The sequence below is a fragment of the Mesoplodon bidens genome, assembly GCF_964165515.1.
Source record: "Mesoplodon bidens genome assembly, chromosome: 6".
In the NCBI taxonomy this organism is placed as follows: Eukaryota; Metazoa; Chordata; class Mammalia; order Artiodactyla; family Ziphiidae; genus Mesoplodon; species Mesoplodon bidens.
Genome location: NC_138162.1, coordinates 23,487,536 through 23,509,925, shown reverse-complemented (window position 1 = coordinate 23,509,925; position 22,390 = coordinate 23,487,536). Strand labels below are relative to the sequence as shown.

The window sequence follows — 22,390 nt, the reverse complement described above, 5'->3', positions numbered from 1 at the left end:
CCGGAAACGGAAAGCCTGGGGCGGTCTGGCGATTGGACGCGGAGCCAGAAACCGGAAACTGTGTGGTGACGCTCGCTATGGCTGAGGTGGCGGCTGTTGTTGCGGAATCCCTGGCGGGCTACAGGGCTCGGGCGGCGCGTGCGGTGCTAGAGCAAGTGGTGCTCCCGGGTGAGGAGCTGCTGCTGCCTGAACAGGAGGACGGAGAAGGCCCAGGAGGTACAGGGGAGCGACCGCTGCGCCTGAACGCCGGGGCGCGCTCCCGGGGGCGCGTGGTGTGCGGCCCGGGCTTGCGGCGCTGCGGCGACCGGCTGCTGGTCACCAAGTGCGGCCGCCTCCGTCACAAGGAGCCCGGCAGTGGCAACGGCGGTGGCATTTACTGGGTGGACTCGCAGCAGAAGCGGGTGAGCTGGGACTCCAGAGGAGTTGTACGGCCGGGAGAGGGCTGGGAATACTCTTCGGAAGAAGCACGGAAGGGGCCCTGGAGCCCTCCTCTGTTAAGGCTAGCCAAGAGCCGCCGTAGTCCTGTGCTTACCTCTGCACCTCCTTTAGAGGTACCGTGAACAACTGGAACGTGGCCCGAGACGGGCGACCAGGAGAGAAAGGAGTCTGGGAATCTTGGGGATAAGGGCTGTGAGACATGGTTATTGTCTTCAAAACCCCATAGGTCAGGGAGCAGAAGACTTGCCTTTCGGGGTCCCAAAGAGCCAGGCTTAATTAATAGATGTCACAGGGAGCTCAATTTCTCTTAGAATAAATAAGAACTCTCACATAGGAAAAAATTGTCTGACAATGGAATGGCTTTCCTTGGTTGTAAGGACCCCGTGTCACTGGACTCATATGCAAACAGAAGCTAGGGAGTTTCTGATAAGAATACAGAAGAGGTAGGTGATAGTGACTTAAATGAACAGACTGTTAGAAGCTGGAACTCCGAGAGTTTATCATGTGATTGTTTTTCTTTTACTGAAAGTGACATAATCAAGTTTGTTGTAAGATTTTTATCGATTTATAAACATGGATTTCAAAATATTTTCTAAATATTTACAATGACAAACATAAAGTAACCACTAAGGACTTGCTGAAGATGTCTTAAAAATGATTGTCATTTGTGGTTGTGCTCTCATTGTGTTTTCTTTTGTAGTATGTCCCAGTGAAAGGAGACCATGTGATTGGCATAGTGACAGCTAAGTCTGGAGATATATTCAAACTGGATGTTGGAGGGAGTGAGCCAGCTTCTTTGTCTTACTTGTCATTTGAAGGTGCAACTAAAAGAAACAGACCAAATGTGCAGGTAATGACAGGACCTTTGGTTTCAAAAGTAAGAGAAATATCCGTTCCCTAAACACTCAAATATCCAGAAGGCTACCGGAATGATCCTGTTTCCCTAGTTGTATAGGATGATCTCGAAGGATCTGTGTAATCACCCCAGGCTTCAAGAGTTCCTTCAGATGCTCCAGCTCTGGGACCAGAACCACATACTTATTTTACATTTGCTATGTTGTTGGATGTTTTCATCTCTACTGAGTTGGAAGGTTATATGTGTTCTGTTATTTGTTATGTCCATATACACCAGACAAGGAAGTAAGCCATAGGCTCAGAGAGGAGGGAGAGAAGAGTGGTGGAAATTGCCATATCAGCCATCCATCTATCTTGGATGTGGGTCCCAGGACTGGCATTTCACAGCTTCAGTCACATCACTGTTTGCCAACAATCCCTTTTTGCAGCCGACAGAGGAGCAGTCTTGTTACCTCAAGTTTCAATTTGGGCTTTTCAGGTAGCATGGCCATACTCTTCCTGTCCATCCAAGCAAGCCAGAAATTTGGTGGTTTCTTTGCCCTTTCTCACTCATCTCTCTTGTGTCTTTAGTTGCTTTATCTTACTGATCCTTTTTGAGTTTCTCTGATCTTCCACATCCACCCCTTTATTTGACTTTGCAGGTTCAGGCCTTAGCTATCCCTTGATTGGATTTAGTCACTGACCTCCTTAGTAAAGCCTGCCTGTACACTTTTGCCCCACCCTTTTTTTTTTTTTTTTTTTTTTTTAATAAATTTATTTATTTATTTTTGGCTGTGTTGGGTCTTCGTTTCTGTGCGAGGGCTTTCTCTAGTTGCGGCGAGCAGGGGCCACTCTTCATCGCGGTGCGTGGGCCTCTTACTGTAGCGGCCTCTCTTGTTGCGGAGCACAGGCTCCAGATGCACAGGCTCAGTAGTTGTGGCTCACGGGCCTAGTTGCTCCGCGGCATGTGGGATCTTCCCAGACCAGGGCTCGAACCCGTGTCCCCTGCATTAGCAGGCAGATTCTCAACCACTGCGCCACCAGGGAAGCCCTGCCCCACCTTTTAAGAGCTGACAGCCTCACACACCCCTTTCTCAAAAAAAAAAAAAAAAAGTTCTTCAAAGCCTACATGTTTCCTTGGCATTATGCTCCAGAGGTCTTCCCTCATCTGTAATTATATCCTCCATGTGGCCCTGCCTGAACCACACCAAACTATTTAAGAGCACTACTGAATTCATAATTTCCTGCCCTTGTACCTTTGCTCATGCGGTTTCTTCTGCTTGGATTACTCTTTCCCCTTCTTAGCCTGTGGAATACATGCTTATCTTTCAAGACCCAGGCTGAGCACCACCACCTCCATAAAAACATCACTAATTTTCAGTCACTTTTCTTATTTACTAGATTCAGCCTTGAATGAAGTTTGTTGTTTATATGTACATCCCTACTGCTCTCCAAAACCAAATGCTTCTAAAGGCAGAGAATGTTTTGTTCCTCTAGTTCTTTGTGGAACTAACAATGCTAGGTACTTAACAGAACAAGTTTACTCTCCCATCTCCTTAGTTTTGTCATTTTGAAGTTCAACTCTTTGAGGTTTTTAAAGTAAAATTTTTTTAAAATTTATTTATTGATATTTATTTTTGGCTACGTTGGGTCTTCATTGACGCTTGCAGGCTTTCTAGTTGTGGCGAGTGGGGGCTACTCTTCGTTGTGGTGTGCAGGCTTCTCATTGCGGTGGCTTCTCTTGCTGCAGAGCACGGGCTCTAGGCGCGCGGGCTTCAGTAGTTGTGGCACGCGGGCTCTAGAGCACAGGCTCAGTAGTTGTGGTGCATGGGCTTAGTTGCTCCGTGGCATGTGGGATCTTCCCAGACCAGGGCTCGAACGCATGTCCCCTGCATTGGCAGGTGGATTCTTAACCACTGCACCACCAGGGAAGCCCCTAAAGTAAATCTTGCATGGAGAAATGTCACTGAATTACCAATGTTCCATTTTGCTTTGAATAATTTGCATGCCAGGGGTTTCTGTAATTCTTTAAAGCAGTGCTGTGTAATAGAATTTTTTGTGATGATGCTAATGTTTTACATATGCACTGACTATTATGGTAGCCATTAGCCACACATGGCTGCTGAGCATTTGAAATGTGGCTAATGCAACTGAGAAAGTGAATTTTAAATATATAGTTTTAATTAATTTAAATGTAAGTTTACATAACTACATGTGGGTAGTGGCTACTATATTTTACAGTGTAACCCCAGAGGGTATTCTCTGGCTTTTTTTTTGGTTTTTAAATCAATTATTTATTTATTTATTTTTGGTTGCGTTGGGTCTTCGTTGCTGTGCGCCGGCTTCCTCTAGTTGCGGCGAGCGGGGGCTACGCTTCGTTGCGCTTTGTGGGCTTCTCATTGCGGTTGCTTCTCTTGTTGCGGAGCACGGGCTCTAGGCTCGCGGGCTTCAATAGTTGTGGCACAGGGGTTCTAGAGCGCAGGCTCAGTAGTTGTAGCACATGGGCTTAGTTGCTCCGCGGCATGTAGGACCTTCCTGGCCCAGGGCTCAAACCCATGTCCCCTGCATTGGCAGGCGGATTCTTAACCACTGTGTCACCAGGGAAGTCCTATTCTCTGGCTTTGAGATGGCTCCCAGTCTGGGGATTTTTTTGGTGGGGTAAGGGTGGGGGTACATACGTTAAATTTTGCCTTCTTTTAAGGCACAACTCCAGAGTGACTGTGAGAATCCTGAAGCGTAGTCAGTCATTTAGCCACAGAACTGCAGGTGGCTGGCATTGCTGCCTATGGAAAAGAACCAACAGCAGCACCTATAGCATGGTTTGCTGAGAGGAAATGAACTGTTTTTTAATTATCATTGTAGGTTGGAGATCTCATCTATGGCCAGTTTGTGGTTGCTAATAAAGATATGGAACCAGAGATGGTCTGTATTGACAGCTGTGGACGAGCCAATGGAATGGGTGTGATTGGACAGGATGGTCTGCTTTTTAAAGTGACTTTGGGCTTAATTAGAAGGTAAGTCCTGATGCCTTCTGGCTTGCCTGTTGTCTTTTATATTATACCTTCTTAGAAAGCTGACTTATCTGTGGGATTTAGGTTCTTCATAACAATGGCTATAGCTCCTCAAAGTTAAAAATCAGTATCCATTTTAGCACAGTTGTAAACTTATGCATTTAGTCCCATCCTCTCAATGTGAATACATCAAATTCCGATGTATTTGGCGTTATAGTTTCTGTGTTGATACGGAGTCTGGATTTCTCTGCTGGAAGGTTGGTTGTTCCTTACAGCTGATATACTGAGACCAAATGTGAAAACTGGCCTTCCCCCACTTCTTAGTCACTTGTATACAGGTGCAATTTACTGTTGTACAAAATCATCAAACTTCTCTTATAATGGAAGCCAAATGAAGGTAGGCTGACATGATCCTCAAGCTTATACAGACATTCACAGAAAGCTCCTTCTTTTCTGTCCTGGTAGATTTAATAGTTCTCAGAAGCAGACTCTCTTTGTTAAGTTTAGACCTTTACCTACCCAAAGCTATGCCCTATTAAAGGGCTTTACTCCTAGAGCCGCTGAGGTTCAGAGCTATCTTGCATATCTCTTTGCTACCTATTCTGCAGATCTGCAGAATTAGTTCAAGACATTAAAGAAGTATGTTATTAACCAAGCAGCACCTTTATGTTTTGAAAGAGTCAACACTTTAAGTATTGAATTTAATACCAAGGAATAACTTACATGGTCAGGAAAACAAGGTTAAAGTGTTCTCTTAGCACCACAGACAATAAAAAAGCTACAGTTTGAAAGTCTAGAATTAAGGTGCTCTGACAATGTGGAGGAAGAACTTTATACATTTTTTGTAAAGTTGGTGACATAGGGAGTTTGATTTCTTTGGAGAGGATAGTCCACCGTTGTGACCTGTGGTAAGCTTCTTGGAAGAAAGAGGGCAGCAGATGTTGTCATGTGCCTTGTTCTTGGGATGATGCTGGTGGAGCTCTGAATGACTGTGGAGAACTGTTCAGAAAAGGAGACTTCTAAAGGAAAATCAGGTCACACCCTGCCACTTTATTGTTTCATTTTCTTTCTCTTCCTCACCAGGCTGCTAGCTCCAGACTGTGAAATCCTACAAGAAGTGGGAAAACTCTACCCACTGGAGATAGTATTTGGAATGAATGGAAGAATATGGGTTAAGGCAAAAACCATTCAGCAGACTTTGATTTTGGCAAACATTTTAGAAGCTTGTGAACACATGACAGCAGATCAAAGAAAACAGATCTTCTCCAGATTGGCAGAAAGTTGATCTATGTGGGCTTTTTTATGGGTCAGTTGAGCCAAGAGACTCTGGGTTTCCCTGGGGGGAATGTTTCTCAGATGAACCTCTCCCCATTAAATCTTCAGAAGACAAGATGTCTTACTAGAGTCCTAAATAAAATATTTTTATTAAAAAGTTACTGGCTGCCACTCATGTTCTTGTGGGTGAGACAAATCATTATAAAGTAATGATGTAGTTTTTTGTATTTTACAATAAAGTTTACGAAAAGTTACTATTATGGTTCATTTGATGTTAACTCCCTTAGTTTTGCTAGAGTGCAGCTTCTGTAATAAACTGGAAGTGAGCATTAAAATAACAGGTACTTTCTAATGATAGTAAAACATGTTCACCAAAGAAAATGTAGACTACGTAGAAAATATAAAGCAAACAAAAACCACCTGTAATCCTATTGTTTAATGGGTGAGTATGTAACAGCTAACAATTATTGTGTGCTTACCATGTATCAAGTATTGTTCCAAAAATGTTCTGCATGGATTAATTCATTTAGTCTTAGTAACTGCAAAGACACTTAACCTCCCAGTTGAAGAAACTGAGGCACAGACTTTAACTTGGCCTACATTCTCAACTACTATTTGTGAATGTATATTTTTCAAATTAGAACTACAGGATTATACTTTATATACTACTTTGTTATATACGTTGCTTCAAACAACATTTAATATATTTCTTTCATGACTGCTATTAAAAATTCAATAGTTGTACAATATTTCATTTTCACGTTACAGGATATCTTGGACATGTCTAGTTTTTTGTTGTTCTGTAGATAATACAATGATTAGGATCTCTGATTCCAAGTCTACCCAAATCTTAACTTTGTTAGGATCATTTCCAGGAAGCCAAACAAAAAACTACCTGCCTGGGTTTTGAAAAAATAATAGAGGTTTGTGATGGAGAGGAAATTTGCATTTTAAAGCAAAGCCTTTAAAGGTGAAAATGAAGCCTGACAGATGATCCAGGCCAGTGGTTCTGGGGTCAGAGACCTCCCTGAGAATATATATGATAAGAGTTACAGACCCTGAAGCCTATCTATAGGAGGTCCCTTTTGGATGACAGAGATTATAGAACTCATTCAGTATGTTGATAAAGACCAAGCAGCATTATGTATTCCTGAAGATGTTTCCTGAAGACTGGGCCATTTTAAAGTAGTAAACTGATACAATTTATCAAGTGATCATAGCTCTTGAGGGAATAAATTGTGAAGGGGAGGGGACAGCACAGAAGTAACCTTTTGGCTCTTTTTATACATTTTCTGGATTTGCTAGCAGCTTAGTTATCAAGTTTACTAACCCAAACTGGCCAGAGTAACTGAAGCAACTCTACCTGACTAGGACATGAGAAAAGATCACTGAGATTTAGGTTACCTAACATGCTTGTGTCAGATGCAATGTATTTTCTGGCTTTCTTCAAGTTAGACTTATCAATACTGTGTTTTTGCTTCTCATTTTGACCTGTTAATCACAACTATATATGAAGAATCTAGTTTGTACAAGGCTCAGAAGGATACAAAGATACTCCCACAAATTGTTAGGAGGCTACTTGTTCAGAAGAGAGAAGCCCTCCACACTCATACTCAGAATAGGGGAGACAGAGTAGGAGCCATAGATGGAAAAAAGTGCTATGGGGGGCTTAAAGCAGGGCTAGGTTAGGAAAGGCTGATCCTGCAAAGCCTATGTACAACATATTACTTGAGTTGGGGAAAATCAGCATGATCGAGATGGCTGGAGAAAGTCATACAACTTTATGATGCCCGTGTAGTGAAAATTAGACTCAATAGTATAATACCTACTTGATTATTTAAGCTATCTCTAAAGAGTAGGTATTTCACAAATAGATGTACAGAACATGAATGAACACATCCAAAGCCATGTAGTTTTAGGGCTAATTCATTATTATGTAAACTTTTTAGTCAACACGTATCTGGGCACTTCCTGTGAGCCAGGCACTATGGGAGATACAAAAGAGCATAAAATATGGTCACTGTTAGTAACTCCTATCCCAGTGAAGAGCCAAGATGTCAAGTAAAGGCAAATGAGTACCACCACCATCCTCTGATCTGTTCTTTGGTCAAGGCAACTCCAGCAACTTCACCTCCTGCAGCTGCAATCTTAGGCTGTCCATCATTCCACTGAGTTCTGAAGAGTATAGCCTTTTCTGGAACAAACTCCTTTCTTCAATGCTTCAGGCCAGTTTTGAGTCTCAAAGTAAGTGGACAGGATATCAAACACTGTTAGAAAGGTAAACAGAAAACATAGTGACCATACAGAAGAAAAAGAGAACTAGTAAATGACTAATGAGGAAAAAAGTGTTCTGGAATATTTTATTCAACAAACTTACTCTACCACACATGGTACTAGATCCTGGGGAGACAGAGGCAAAGACACAGGCCCTGCTTACCTACAAGGACCTCAGCCTACACTGAGAGATACAGGCCTGTGAATGGACAATGCTACAACAGAGAGAAACACAGTACAGTGGGAACAAAACAGGCCCTGACGTGGCCTGGGATGTGGAGGGGAGCAGCCAAGATGCCTGTGAACTGAATCCTGAAGGACAAATAGGAATTCACTGTTCAATGATAGATTGAAGGCATGGCATTCTAGGACAAGGGAATAATTTCAACTATCTTTAACATAGTTGGGAACCAGGAAGAAAATGAAAACTGCCTCTGAGAGGCCAGAATACGTGTCACAAAGTACATACAATAAAGTCCAAGCACATCAGTCACAGGGGAGACTGCTTCAAGGGCCGTTTATACTGAAACACAACTCAGAGAAGCAGCAGCAGAACTAATACACGTTAAGCATGGGCCATGTGAGCAGTACCTTGATTGATGGCCAGTATCTCTGAATGATAGTTTTTCCCATTCTGGCATCTGACCATGTATTCCTGGATTGGTAAGCGAGCAGTCTTGACAGAGTGTTCTTGGGCCTTTTGAAATGTCACCTTCTGTAAATCACAAATATTTTTCTTATAAAAATAATACACGGGCCTCCCTGGTGGCGCAGTGGTTGAGAGTCCGCCTGCCGATGCAGGGGATACGGGTTCGTGCCCCGGTCCGGGAGGATCCCATATGCCGCGGAGCGGCTGGGCCCGTGGGCCATGGCCGCTGGGCCTGCGCGTCCGGGGCCTGTGCTCCGCAACGGGAGAGGCCACAACAGTGAGAGGCCCACGTACCGCAAAAAAAAAATAATAATAATAATAATAATAATAATACACAAAGATAGTCTTATTGTAATATGCAGAGCAAACTGTAAGAATCCTCATGTACCACCATCCCAATTTCCATCTGTAATTAAATGATAAGTGTATTAAAATTAAGTAGCCTATAGTAGAATGGGAGAAAATGTAGATAAGGAAAAATGGCTTGTGCAGCAACACCTCACTTACTTGGGATTCATTTATCTGCTGGCTTCCACTCACTACTACCTACAACCATGAAGGAAATAAGTAAAAAGAGGCACATCTGCAGCCACAATCTGCATCCAAAAATCCAAGCCGTCTAATCAATGAGAACACTCCTGGCCCTAACTCAGTAAGACCCAATTCTGGACCTCTGGAGTTTTCAGTCATAGCCAATTGGTAGCAGCAAATGAGAAATAAGGGAGACAGGATTCGAGTCAGGTATACCACCAGCAACAAGACAGCGTTAAGGTATGACAGCGTATAGTCCAATGAAAAGGAAAGGCTCTGAAAACTACAAAAAGGCGGCAGAACTCAAAAAATCCAACAATCTGAGGCCATTTAGTGTCAGTACAGTAACTAATGTCCCTTTAAAGATGTCCCTGAGTCATGGACCGAAGTTTAAATTATACTCACTACCTTGTAAGAAGCTCTGGGAAGGTCATCTACTTATTTGTGATTTCGGGATTAAAGGTTTAGATTACTGAGAAAATTAGCATACTCAGGTTTGGAAGGGACCTCGGTAGTTAACTATTCCACTCCAACCAACCACCCAATGTTTGTCTATCCTCTACGAACTTTCTCCCAGGTGGCCTCTGGCTTTAAATGGACAACCCTTGTGACAGGGAGTTCATGCATCCTGGGGTAACCCATTTCAATTTTGATAGTAGCAGTTAACAGGAAATCTTCTTGATAGTGAGGCAAATTTTCTATTTTCCCTGAGACTTCCAGTCATCTGTCCTAGTTCTGTTCCCCCAGGGCCACACCAGGCAAGTAAAATGGCCCTTCCACAGGACAGCCATTCAGACACTTGAAGGCAGGGATCATGCCCTATGAATCCTCTCATCTCCAGACTGACAACCTCAGTTCTGTTGACTTTTCCTTGACTACGATTTAGTTTTGAGTCCCTTCATTATTCAGGTCAACCTCTTCTGAACTTGTTCTAGCTTGTCAATGTCTTTTCATTTACTGGCCCATATTGACTGGCCACTGTATGGTCTAACCAACTGGAACAGTGTGAAGCAGGCCTAGCACCTTCTTTGTTCTGACACTGGACTACCTGCCTCTCAGATTCACATGAAACACAATTCCAAAAGAGGACGTCCAAAAATGTTTTAAGTGATGCAATTCAGATGGGATAAAGGTACAGCTACTCAAAGGACTTCTTTGAAGGATAACACTCCTTTGCATATATGAGCTATGATTATGTTTTAAGTCTATTCCTTTATAATCACTTTGAACTGAAGTACAGAATTCAAAGTTAGTAGGAAACTTGGATGCTGCCCTGAAGGAGTTTATAGTCTAGTTTCTGTTCTTTGAACATTTAAAGATAAAATGACTCCCCTTGAAGAAATCTTCTTCTTAGCATATTTCTGTGAAGAAGCCAAACTCTTAAGTAACAACTAAACACATCTTTGTGCCAGTTATTTTCAGTTTAAATGTTGGTGGAAAATAAAAAGAGGACAGTGTGTTAAATTTGCGCATCTATAGATCATACACTGCTCACTGGCCCTCTAGAATTGTCTGCTTCAAAAAAGGGGATGTCACTCTGCTGTGGAAGACTGTATTTGGTTGTTATGTCTCTTTAATCTCTTTTAACCTTAAATAGCCCCCATGACTACTTCAGTTTTCATTACATTGACTTTTTTTGAAAGTCTGGTCCAGGTGTCTTGTAGAATGTCTCACATCCTGGATCTGTTTATGATTAAATTCAGTTTAAACATTTTCTAATAAGAATACTTCACAGGTGAGATTCCACCACATCAGGAGGCACATGTCACTATTGGTGATTCTAAGTTTGATCATTTGTTAAGATGGTGACCTCCAGATCACTTTATTGTAATGGTACACTTTTGTGGGCTGGTACTTCGAGACCACTTGGAATAGTCAGTTCCCTCACAACCGTTCGTTCAGTCAATTCCCTGAATCAATGACTACACTGAGAGTGACAAAATGATGATTTCTCAATTCTATTATGCATTTCTCATTTATTAACTGGCATTCTTTAGAGCTCTCCCCTCCCCCCACCTGCTGCCCATTTTTTAGATGATCACTATGGAGTCATGGAACTCTTTTTTAGAATAAATGCAATTCAGTTAAGTATCATTTGTGTCAAATATGTGTATGTATCTCATATATAAATGAAAAAATACACTCACATATATGAAAAATATATATATATAAAATATACCCATAAACACATACTTGTGTGATCACAGACTATATCAAGAGGGATACACAAGAAAAGCATGGTTGCCTCATGCAGCAGGTACTAGGTGACAAGGATGAGAGGTAGACTTACTTTTCACTGTGCTCCTTTTTATACATTTTAACCATTATATCATTATTTATTAACTATGCAATATGCTAAATATTAAAAAATTATCTCAACAAATATTTGTATAATAGAAACGTATTTCAAAACTCCAATTATTCCAATAAAATTCCAATTCAACAAAAGAAATCTGGACAGTCCTACTAAGGTAGAGATTATGGGATAAGACTCTGTCAACAGGGAAGATGGCCTAAGAAGGAACAAACTGCTCTTTCACAAAGAACAAACAGCTGGTAAGAATGCTGAGTCAGGGCTTCCCTGGTGGCGCAGTGGTTGAGAGTCTGCCTGCCAATGCAGGGGACACGGGTTCGAGCCCTGGTCTGGGAAGATCCCACATGCCGCGGAGCAACTGGGCCCGTGAGCCACAATTACTGAGCCTGCGCGTCTGGAGCCTGTGCTCCGCAACAAGAGAGGCCGCGATAGTGAGAGGCCCACGCGCGCACTGCGATGAAGAGTGGCCCCCGCTTGCCACAACTAGAGAAAGCCCTCACGCAAAAACGAAGACCCAACACAGCCATAAATAAACAAATTAATTTTTAAAAAATATTTAAAAATAAAAGAATGCTGAGTCAAAGCTTCCTTGGTCAAGATCAGAGTCATCTTTGCAGAACTGAAGAGAGGAGAGAAGAAAGGAGTTCAATAATGGTTATTTATGTAATTACCAAATACTTCCCATTCCAGTCCCTGACTGGATTCTGTCAGGTCAGTGCTGCTGACACTGCTGATGAGAAGAGAGGGAAGTTGGCAAGTAGGAGGGCCAACCTAGGCAGAATAGGCTCCTACTTCCTATTGCCTCTGAGTTTTTAGGCCTTTTGGCCTAAGATTATGACAGGGCAAGGATTTCTTTCTCTAAAAGAAAGCGCCACTTTTCAAAATGCAGTTGTCAGGCCTAAAATGTACACCTACCTTCTGAATGCTTTCGTCCACAAGTCCACCAAGGATGTAAACTTTGTTTAGATCAACATCTTCAAGAGCTAATAAAAAAATGAAGGCCACTGAGGTCAATCTGTTTTATAATTTCTAAATCCAAAGACTGTAAAAGGAAAGAATTATTAATGATAAAAGTAGAAATTTAATGAAATAGAAAACAAAAAGATAGATTTGCTAATTAGATTTGCTAATTCCCTGAAAAGATCAATTAAATGTCAATTAATTAGACATATCTAATCAGATATGCAGACTCAAATCACCATTAGGATTCAGAAAGGAGGCAAAATGTCAAAGGAAGGTAAAATTGAAGAGAATACTGAGATCAACTTACTACCATAAAATTGAACATTATGCAAAATAGATGATTTTCTGGGAAAAAAATATTTATCTAACATCTATCTGAGAAGGGTCAATGTGAGGAGGTGATGAGGAAAACTCACGAGGGTTACCAGGTAACTCACAAGCTCCGGCTGAGGATGGAGACCCTAAATCTGTGCAGCTGTGTGCACATGGCAGGACAAATATGAAGCATTCAGTGAGGTCTCTGTCCATAAGAGGTGTGCAATTAACGTCCATTCCTTTTTTTTCTTGGATACACCTTGGGTGGCTTTAACAAACTCTGACCCCAGGAATAATGAAATAAAGGGCTGGATGCAATGTGCTACATGAATGCATGCAGTAAAGTACATACCATGTTCTGAGTCAGGAGTCAGGTACACAAGGGTTTCCAGAGGAAATAAACTAAAGCAGTCTTCTTCTGTTATGTCTAGCTGAAAAATGTAAACAATCCAATGTAGTGTGAACTAGGTTAAGACACAGCCCACGCTGCAGCAACTAGTTACAGGGCATGTAGTTTCTATCAGGCATGGCTCCGGGTACATCAAGAGGATACATGTCTGACAACCTGTTCTCAGAAAGTGCTCAGGTGGGTAGCGGAAGTAGAAAGGTACAGACATTCGACCCTACAAAATGAGACAGAAAGTGGTATGAGGCCCTAAGAGACATACTGGGAGCATGCCCCAGGACTACAGAGAGGGAATGACAACACCTGGGACAATGTTCTAGCAAAGGGAATGCTGGAACTGGGTTTCTGAAGAGGTGAGATTGACACACGTACAAAAGGAAGAATATTCAAAGTGGAGGGAATCACCTAAGAAAAGCATGAAGACAGGAAAGCAAGGGGACTGAACTATGTGGCTCTTAGAGTGGATCTGTTTGGCTCACATACAGGAATCATAAAACACATACAGAAAAGTAAAGCTGGGAATGGCTGTGTTATAGGAGGGATCGTTAAGGTAACAGCAACCATGACTAACTGTGCAGCACCACACAGGGCGCTTTTCACACTCGGTGCAGCAGAGGACCTCTCTGGAAAAGGCCACACTACCCAGTCTCAGCTACATAATGCAAACACACAAGCGCACTTTTAGTGGCACTTCTTAGGCACTGATCTGGATTCTTGCCTGTATATCAATCACTACATTTAAGAGGTCCTAGGGAAAGTATTGAAAAGTAACTTAGTACTCCCTAAAACTCATCTTAAATCCATATTACTTCCAAAAGGATTCTCTCTCTTTCCCCCAAAATTCATGTTCCCTAATTCTGCACTACTAAGAACAAGAAAGGAATCATGGCATGTCCCTAAAACATTCCTGGTACATAGTCTAGCATACAATACACTGGATACAAAATACAGCCCGAGATACTGGTAATATTAGTTTGCCAATGCAGAGGAAGGATGAAAATTTTAAAACATAAGAACTGATGAGAGGTTCTAAATTTTTAAAGATTGTAATAGTGAAAACATATAACATATACACATAAACATATTTTTTTTACATTGAAATGTGAAAAAGTAAAAAAAATTTACTATTACCCCCTCCAACCTACTTTTCAGATGACAATCCAAATAATATGCAAAATGAGGCTTACCAGATAACTAGAAAATCCATCATTCATCCTCAGACACTCTTCATACAGGGGACTGTCTGTGGTGAATCCAGTGAGGCAGATCCAAAATGGCCTGTCAGCTTTTTTATTTGAACCATACAACCTTCGGATCTGTCCAGCCAGTCTACTTAATTCCTTCGAAGAAGTAAGGATAATTTATGGTAGGAACATGCCCACTCTTTCTAAATTCATTATCAACAAATGGTTACTCAGTAAGTTCACTGAATACTACTCTGGGAAAGCTCATGAATTCAATGGCCCTTTTACTCCAGGAGTGAGTACATGCATGTATGCACGTGTGTTACATCCCATGGTATCACACCTTATAGATGAAAGTTAAGGTAATGATACTAGCCCAGAAAACCAAGACCTCTCCCTCCTTCTGGATCTGCTGATATGTATGTATATATAAATATATACATATATATATGTAAAATTTTTCTTTTAGCCTTTACCTAAAATCTTACCATGTGGGCTTCCCTGGTGGCACAGTGGTTACGAATCCGCCTGCCAATGCAGGGGACATGGGTTCAAGCCCTGGTCAGGGAAGATCCCACATGCCGTGGAGCAACTAAGCCCGTGTGCCACAACTACTGAGCCTGCGCTCTAGATCCTGTGAGCCACAACTACTGAATCCCAGGCCTAGAGCCCGTGCTCCGCAACAAGAGAAGCCACTGCAATGAGAAGCCGCGCACTGCAATGAAGAGTAGCCCCCACTCACTGCAACTAGAGAAAGCCCGTGCCCAGCAACAAAGACCCAATGCAGCCAAAAATAAATAAATAAAATAAATAAATTTATATATAAAAAAAAATCTTACCATGTGATGGTTACTGCTTATCAAAAAGAGATTAGATTACTGTGCAGACGTTTGTATACTCCATCAATTAAACTTGGCACCTTCTCCCTAACTTCAGGAGCTGTCATAGGTTTGGAAGTTTTAACTTTCCATTCTGATTTATTAGAGATATCACCCGTATAGAAAGGTACTTTCACAATCTGGCCTGATTTGGTTCAGTACAGGAAAAAAAAAAAAAAAAGCTTTGGATTTGATTTAATCTGATATCTCAATTAATATAAACATTAGAAAATTCTTAGTTGACCTTTTCAGAGGGCTATAGTTAGAGGTTCCATGGAAGAATCCCAGATCCTAATTTCTCTGAAAAACATGCAAACACTAGCATGTATAACAGAGACGTTGGAAAACACAGATTTCTTTTGTGGTGTAAGGCCTAAAATCAAGGCCCAATATTGTGTGCCGCTTTGATATCTGGTGAAAATGAGAGGCCTTGAATGGCCTAACTGCAAGCTCCCTTCCCAATTCTGCTCCCATGGATAAGGTTCACTAGCTAAACAATTTTTTTTTTTTTTAATCAAAGGGATTCCTTTGATAAAGGGTTCCTGCTATCCCTGAGTAATGGGTTTCAATTCTCTGCCAGCCCATGGAATTATTACAGCAAACCAATCACATCTTCCTGTAGGAATCTAATTTCTTGATACTACAAAACTTACCCCCCACGGCCCCTGGTTGTTCATTCTGTTCCCGAGTGCAATCCCATGTGGCCCTGCATGATGTCCAGTGTCATCCTCCCCTCGGGCTGAGTATATGTGACCAATAAACTGCTATCGATATTATCTGTCCAGTGTCGAGTGTTGTGTGTTCAGCCATCCCCAGAATCACAGGGTGAAAAATCCCTCCTTCACCGACAGGGTAAATGGCGGCTTTATAAAACACACACATTGTAGAAAGACCTCCCACCAGGTAATCTCCCCACAACATGCAACCAGGCAAATATTCCTCTCCCCAGCAGAAGGCCAAAGATTTCATCTCTGGAGAATTAAACCTGAAAGGCTCCATCTAGACTGGGGATACCATAAGCAAAGAGGAAAAGGCAGTGGGCTCAAAACAGAAGATAAAGGAAAAAATTTTAAACTAAACCATATGTCTATTCTCTTCCTGATTCTTTACAACAGCCATCTCAGAACTTAGTAGCCATGTGTAGAAAACTAAACACATTTGCTGGTTTACCAGAGAATCATAGAAGCTGGAGCTGGTCATGTTCTTTGTGAAAGCTGTTCCCACCTGGACCTCCCTCAGGTGAGCAGGAATTCAAAGTTCATTGGATGTTTTACCTTCTTAGACATGTGGTGGGTCATACTCAAATCAATACAGAGTCTTGGTCCTGAGTGTTTGGCTTCCAAAAGTCTTTCCTTGGTTAAGGATCTCAGAAAACGTTTGCTGTGCTGGGGGTAGATGCCTAGAGTAGAAATATCAGAAAGGAATAAACATGGAAAAACTGAAAAATGTTATTCAGTAAGAAATAAATCTCCCCAGCCAGGTGAGTAGTTTTTGCATATGAAGAGAAACTGGAAGCTCATGCAAGGTATTCATTCATTAGGCAATTTAGGTATAGCAGAACGGTGAAATGAGTGCTCTGGAGCACACTGCTGGATATAAATAAGAGTTCAGTTTGTTCATTTATTACCTATATGATCTTGGGCACGTTATTTAATTTCTTTGAGCCTCAATCCCTTCACCTAGAAAATGAGGATAATAAAAGTACTTACCCTTATGGTAATCCATGTAAAATTCTTAGCACTGAACCTAGCACACAGTACTGAATAAACATTGGCTGTTGCTGGTATCATTCTTTCTACTTCTGAGCTTATAAACACACACATGCACTAGACCGCTTATATTTGAAAGGCAGCCTCAAATGTTGCTCTCTTTGATACTTTGATTCCCAACAAAATAGGCTAATAGGCCCTATCTCCCAGATGTTTGTTTTACTTAAAAACACTATCCCTACTCTCCTAGGTACAGGCAGATACCAGTTTGCTAAGAAATAAATATAATTACACCAGCAATCTGATTTATTGTTACCTGAATTTTCTACACGGTTGGCTTTTCTTCTTTCTTTCTCTTGTTTTCTTTTACTCTTCTTTGCTGCAACTATCTTTTCCCAGTGTCTCTGTTTTCTTTGGACATTTTTCTTATGTTATCCAGAAAACAAAATTGTTTGAGAACTTCATAAGCACCAAAAAGGAAAATGAATATTAGAAATAGTTACTTAATTATTTTTTATATTTAAAGTTAGGAGAGAAAAAGGGTATTAGTCTTAAAAACAAAAATGGAAGGGAAAAGATATGGGCACATATGTATATGTATAATTGATTCACTTTGTTATAAAGCAGAAACGAACACACCATTGTAAAGCAATTATACTCCAATAAAGATGTTAAAAAAAAAAAGGACTAGATTGTGTTTAGAGAAAGCAGAACCCCAGAAAAGAGATGTGACATGCCCAAGGTCACAGTAAATTTATTAGGGACAGGGTTGAGATTTCCTGACCCTTCTGAGGTGTACAAAAATTCCCCTTAACTTTACTTACTTTTTCTATGACTCAAATGGAACTGAAACCTTAAACCAGGAAACTCATCCCTGGGAATACACCTAACTCATTCCCAGTCTTTTTTTTTTTTTTTTTTTTTTACCAATATCTATCCTTAGAACAGGGGTCTCTGGAACATTCCGTCATCTCAAAGCCCATGACCATAAACAATCCACTCCACTCACCGAGTGCCACACTGCATTGCTTGTAGGCAGGGTCATCTCCTCTCGATGCTCACATTCCACGTCAATCTGTAGAAGCTGGAAGCTTTCAGAGATGCCATCTTCACCTGTGTCCTCTAGGGTGACTTCTTGCTCCTGCAGCACGTGTGACTCTGTTTTCTGAGCGCTCCCTTCTAACTTCCAGTCCATGTGCTTAGTCCTCTGTCCTTTTCACCCAGATTAGGAAAAGGCACAATTATGTGAGACATTACATTATTTAACTTGCAGAGGTATTTCCCTATATCCAAATGACAAACAGGGTTACTGCGTTACTGAAGGAGTAGAAGTGTGTAAAATACTAACACAGATTAACTGAACTGAGAAAAGCATGTGTGTCTTCTAGAGAAATAAGCCAGCACAGAAACCTTTCAGCAGTAAGGAAGCCAAATTCACTTCTTAGAAGACAAGCACAACTCCTGACAACCCCAAGAAATCAATGATTATTCACTGCTGCAGTGACACAGATAATGAGTTCATTTACTGTATTCTTTGAAATGCATGTATGAGTTGAGGGCGAGACAGAGATGGCAAAATCCACCTATCCCATTATGTTTCTGTTTATTTTCAAAACCATTCCTTTAGCAAATATTTACTGAGCACCTACTCTATGCAAAGTCCTGTACTAGAAACATCCTGGGAGGTTTAGAGCTAGCCAAAAATTATGGTAAAGAGCGGCCTAAAACCAACCAAGAATTCTAGGTTGCACAAATTCCCTCCCCCAACTCAGTATCATTGCAGCAGAAAGCCACAGTCATAGTGGAAACGGCTAATATCCATCAGAAGTGCCGAGGCAGAAAAATATGAAGAACCATTGTTACAACACACTTAACTAATGTAATAATTTCCAAGTGGTGTTCAAAATCCTTGAGGAAGATATGACTAAGAAGTGTTCTAGTCTACAGCTAAGTGTCACAAAGAATGGTATAACCATTGCTCATGGCTGCTCCTCTGAGCCTAGTGTGCTACCTACATATTGGGAAAAGTGTATCGTTGAAAAATAAATCTATGTAATATGATCCATGCACATGGTAAAAAGACTTAGTTGTAAGAAAAGTAATGATCAGGGCTTCCCTGGTGGCGCAGCGGTTGAGGGTCCACCTGCCGATGCAGGGGACATGGGTTCGTGCCCCGGTGCGGGAGGATCCCACATGCCGCGGAGCAGCTGGGCCCGTGAACCATGGCCGCTGAGCCTGCGCGTCCGGAGCCTGTGCTCCGCAGTGGGAGAGGCCGCAGCAGTGAGAGGCCCGCGTACGGCAATAAAAAAAAAAAAAAAAAAAAAAAAGTAATGATCAATTCTCTGACCCCTTCCACCTCTGGGGGGGGCGCGGCGGCAACGCTTGTTAACCAGGTGTTTTTAGTTCTGGTAATTTACTCCTTAACCTGAAATCATATGCTTCCACCATTACTTCCTGATTCATCAACTTTCCCTATGAAACACTAAAATTCAAGTCACTTTAATTAGCCCCTTTTATTTTTAGCTCTTCTCTTAGTTACCTTGACCTTTAAATTCTTTTGAGGTATAATTTATACACAATAAAATGCCAAGATTTTAAAGGGTGTAGCTCAACAAGTTTGTGGGTCAGGAGGGATGGTGGGGGGAGGTTTGAAGGGGTTGGAAGTGAGGGATGGGAATATACAAGCTCAATGAGTTTTTGACAAGTGCGTAGGGCCTGTATTACCCACACCCCATCAAGATATAGAACATTTCCATCACTCCAGGAAGTTCCCTTCCTTCTGCACTTTCCAAGTCAATCTCCATCCCATTCTCACTGCTTTCCAAAAGCAATCATTGCTCTTTTTTCTATAACCATAGATTAGCTGTGCCTTATGGTATTTAAATGGACTCAAATAGTGTGTACTCTTTTGAACTTGGCATCTTGCCTCACAACTTGTTTTTGAGATTCATATATATTGCTTCATGTATCGGTAGCTTGTTCCTTTTTATTGCTGAGCAGTATTCCACATATGAATATACCACAATTTGTTTATTCTCCTGTTGATAGACATTTGAGATTTTTCCAGTTTATGGCTTTTACGAATAAAGCGGCCAAGAAATTCTCATACAAGCGTTTTTGTGGACATATGTTTTCGTATCTGTTGGCTAAGTACTAACAGAATTGCTGGGTCATAGGATGGGTGCTATTTAACTCGTAAGAAACTGCCATCAATTTCCCAGAATGATTGTAACATTACACACTGCTGCAGTCAGCAGTCTGTGAGAGTTCCAGCTGGTCTGCATCATCCCCAACATCTGCTGTTGTCAGGGTTCTTAATTTTAACCATTTTTGTGTAGTGGAACCTCACTGTTTTAATTTGCATTTGTTTGATTATTAATGATATTGAGCTTTTTTTCATGCAACTTATTGGTAATTCATGATATATCTCTGTGAGATACCTGTTCAAGTTGATGACATTGAAATTAAAATGGAGTAATAGTTCAAGAATACAAAAATGGGGATGGGTGGCCATTGAAGATCTGGTCTCAGGCACGTCTGCATCACTGAGAACTTGAACTTTCTCTGAACTGTACCACACCCAAGGACACCATCAGTCATACTCAGAACAACACCGGCCAGCTGCAATATTACGGTCTCAAGGTCTCCCCTTGTAACTATGCAACCATTTCAGACCCCAACCAATCCTTACTTAATAAGCACCCATACTTCTTGCCAGCTCCAATTATAATTCTTGATAAATAACTCATGTAACTAACTGTAACCTTGAAGTTTTTGCCTTTATAAGCTTGCCCCATTTTGTAGCCTGGAGGAACACAATTCAAGTGCTTCTTGAATCTGTGTCTCCCATGCTGTAGTCCTCAATGTGGCTGGAATAAAACTCTCTTCTATTCCTATTATAGACTGTTTACTGATTATTTGTCTGGACACTTACAATGGCCTATATTGATAAATTAATGATCATCCATTGTTCTCTGCACTATCTGGTCTACTTGCTGTTGCTGTTCCTTAAACATACCAAGGATATTCCCACCTTAGGGCCTTTGCACTTGCTGGTCTTTCTACCTCAATCCTCTTCCCCTAGATAATTATATGACTACCTTCCTCACTTCATTCAGATTCTCATTATCCAACATGGCACACGTTTTACTTATTTTTTTTGTCTGAACTTTCCCCTTCCTATAATGTAAGCAAGTGTTCTGTTTGCTTCGTTCACTACATCCTCAGTGCCTGGCAACGGGCTTCGTACATAAAAGACGCTCCATAAAGACTTGCTGAATTAATAAATCCTCCACTCCACCATCTCTGCGTTGACAGAGGCCTCAGAACTTTTTTCTAACCCAAGTCCCACCTGATGAGCATATCCCTAGGCGCGAAGTGATGGAGGCTTCTCTCATCTCCTCATTCTAAGTTTTAGCCACCAAAGCCGGCTCCACTCCTCGGTCACCTTCAGCACTAGAACACCCTGACCCCAATCTCGAGTGTACCCCGCGTGCAGGCCCAGTCTGGTCCATAAGCTGCGAGTACGACGAGAAGCAGGAAGGAAGAGCGCCAAGAAGGTGGGGGACATGAGGCCACACGACTGCTGGGCGGGCGCCTGCTCCCCAGGCGTCTGCCCTGCCCGCGAACGAGGCGACACTCCCAGGACGGACCCCCAGCCCCCAACCCTGCCGGCAACGAGGCCCCGGCGTACCTGAACCCGCCACCTCACGCAGCAGCAGAGAAACCCACCAAGCCCCGCCTCCGACTTCATTTCCGGTTCCTGCCCCTCCCCGAGTAGCATTCTGGGAGTTGTCGTTTTCAGCCTAGCGGCTGTGTGTTCCGCGAAGACTTGGGCTTCGGCTGTCGTGCCCACGGTAGTACTAAGGAGCTGCGTCCCGCCAGAAGGTTGCCGCGCCTCACTGAGCCTCCGTTTCCTCGCATGTTAGCTGGGCATACAATCCCAGCCGCTCGCCGACCGCACAGGGCTGCTGCAGGTGACAGGCGCTTTGATGGCTGTCAAGGGCTGGACACGGCGAAGGTGGGCTGAAACCAGACTCGAACCACCCCTCATCTCGCAACCTGGGGGCCTTGCCTTCCCCTGGTCTCCCTGGGCTTCCCCACAACCAGAAGAGCCCACGAGCTGACATAGTTCCCCTCACCACTAGCTGGCCATCCAGGATCATAACAGATATCCCAGCTTGGGCAGGTCACAAATGAGTCTAGCCTCTGGCCACTCTCCCTCCTCTTTCTCGCCTCACAGATCCACGGGGAAACTTGAGTCTCAGAGACCTGAAGCGACTTGTCCAAGCCTTGGCCTGATAAAAGCTATCAACCACTCTTCCCTTTATTCCTGCGGTCCTAGGGGTCTCACGCTTTCGAGAGACCCTACCATGAATGAGCCTGAAATACCTCCTGCCCAAGAAACCACAGCCTTGTTGGATCCGTCCTTGGCCTCACGGTTTCCCCTCAGGACTTTTCTTTCCACAGCTTCTCCAGCACCTCCCACCCCTTCCCCAGTCCATGCTTTAACCCATCCTTTATAATCTGCTACTGGAGCAACTTGTAAAATACGAAAACTAAACATGCTTTCTTCCTCAAAGGGCTTTTTCGGAAACCCAGCTGTCTTC

The 22,390-nt window shown here is 42.3% G+C and overlaps 2 protein-coding genes across 3 annotated transcripts; one reads left to right on the top strand and one right to left on the bottom strand.

Moving 5' to 3' along the window:
- The first annotated feature begins 64 nt into the window (after positions 1-64).
- On the top strand, positions 65-5,715 carry EXOSC3 (exosome component 3). The gene is made up of 4 exons (XM_081238420.1): positions 65-401; positions 1,139-1,288; positions 4,135-4,286; positions 5,367-5,715. Exons 1-4 carry the CDS (start codon positions 78-80, stop codon positions 5,566-5,568), a joined length of 828 nt encoding a protein of 275 aa, XP_081094546.1. The 5' UTR covers positions 65-77; the 3' UTR covers positions 5,569-5,715.
- A 264-nt stretch (positions 5,716-5,979) lies between these two features.
- Positions 5,980-21,524, bottom strand: TRMT10B (tRNA methyltransferase 10B). Of its 2 annotated transcripts, none has more exons than XM_081238415.1 (9): positions 21,475-21,524; positions 17,791-17,993; positions 17,098-17,206; positions 16,347-16,471; positions 14,198-14,350; positions 12,957-13,035; positions 12,242-12,309; positions 8,424-8,547; positions 5,980-7,825 (listed from the first exon to the last, which is right to left on the bottom strand). In XM_081238415.1, the coding sequence occupies exons 2-9, from the start codon at positions 17,974-17,976 to the stop codon at positions 7,719-7,721; spliced, it is 951 nt and encodes a 316-aa protein (XP_081094541.1). In that variant the 5' UTR covers positions 17,977-17,993; positions 21,475-21,524; the 3' UTR covers positions 5,980-7,718. The 2 variants fall into 2 exon arrangements, with proteins under 2 accessions (XP_081094541.1, XP_081094540.1); XM_081238414.1 differs by lacking the exon at positions 21,475-21,524 and adding an exon at positions 21,133-21,399.
- Positions 21,525-22,390: the final 866 nt, after the last annotated feature.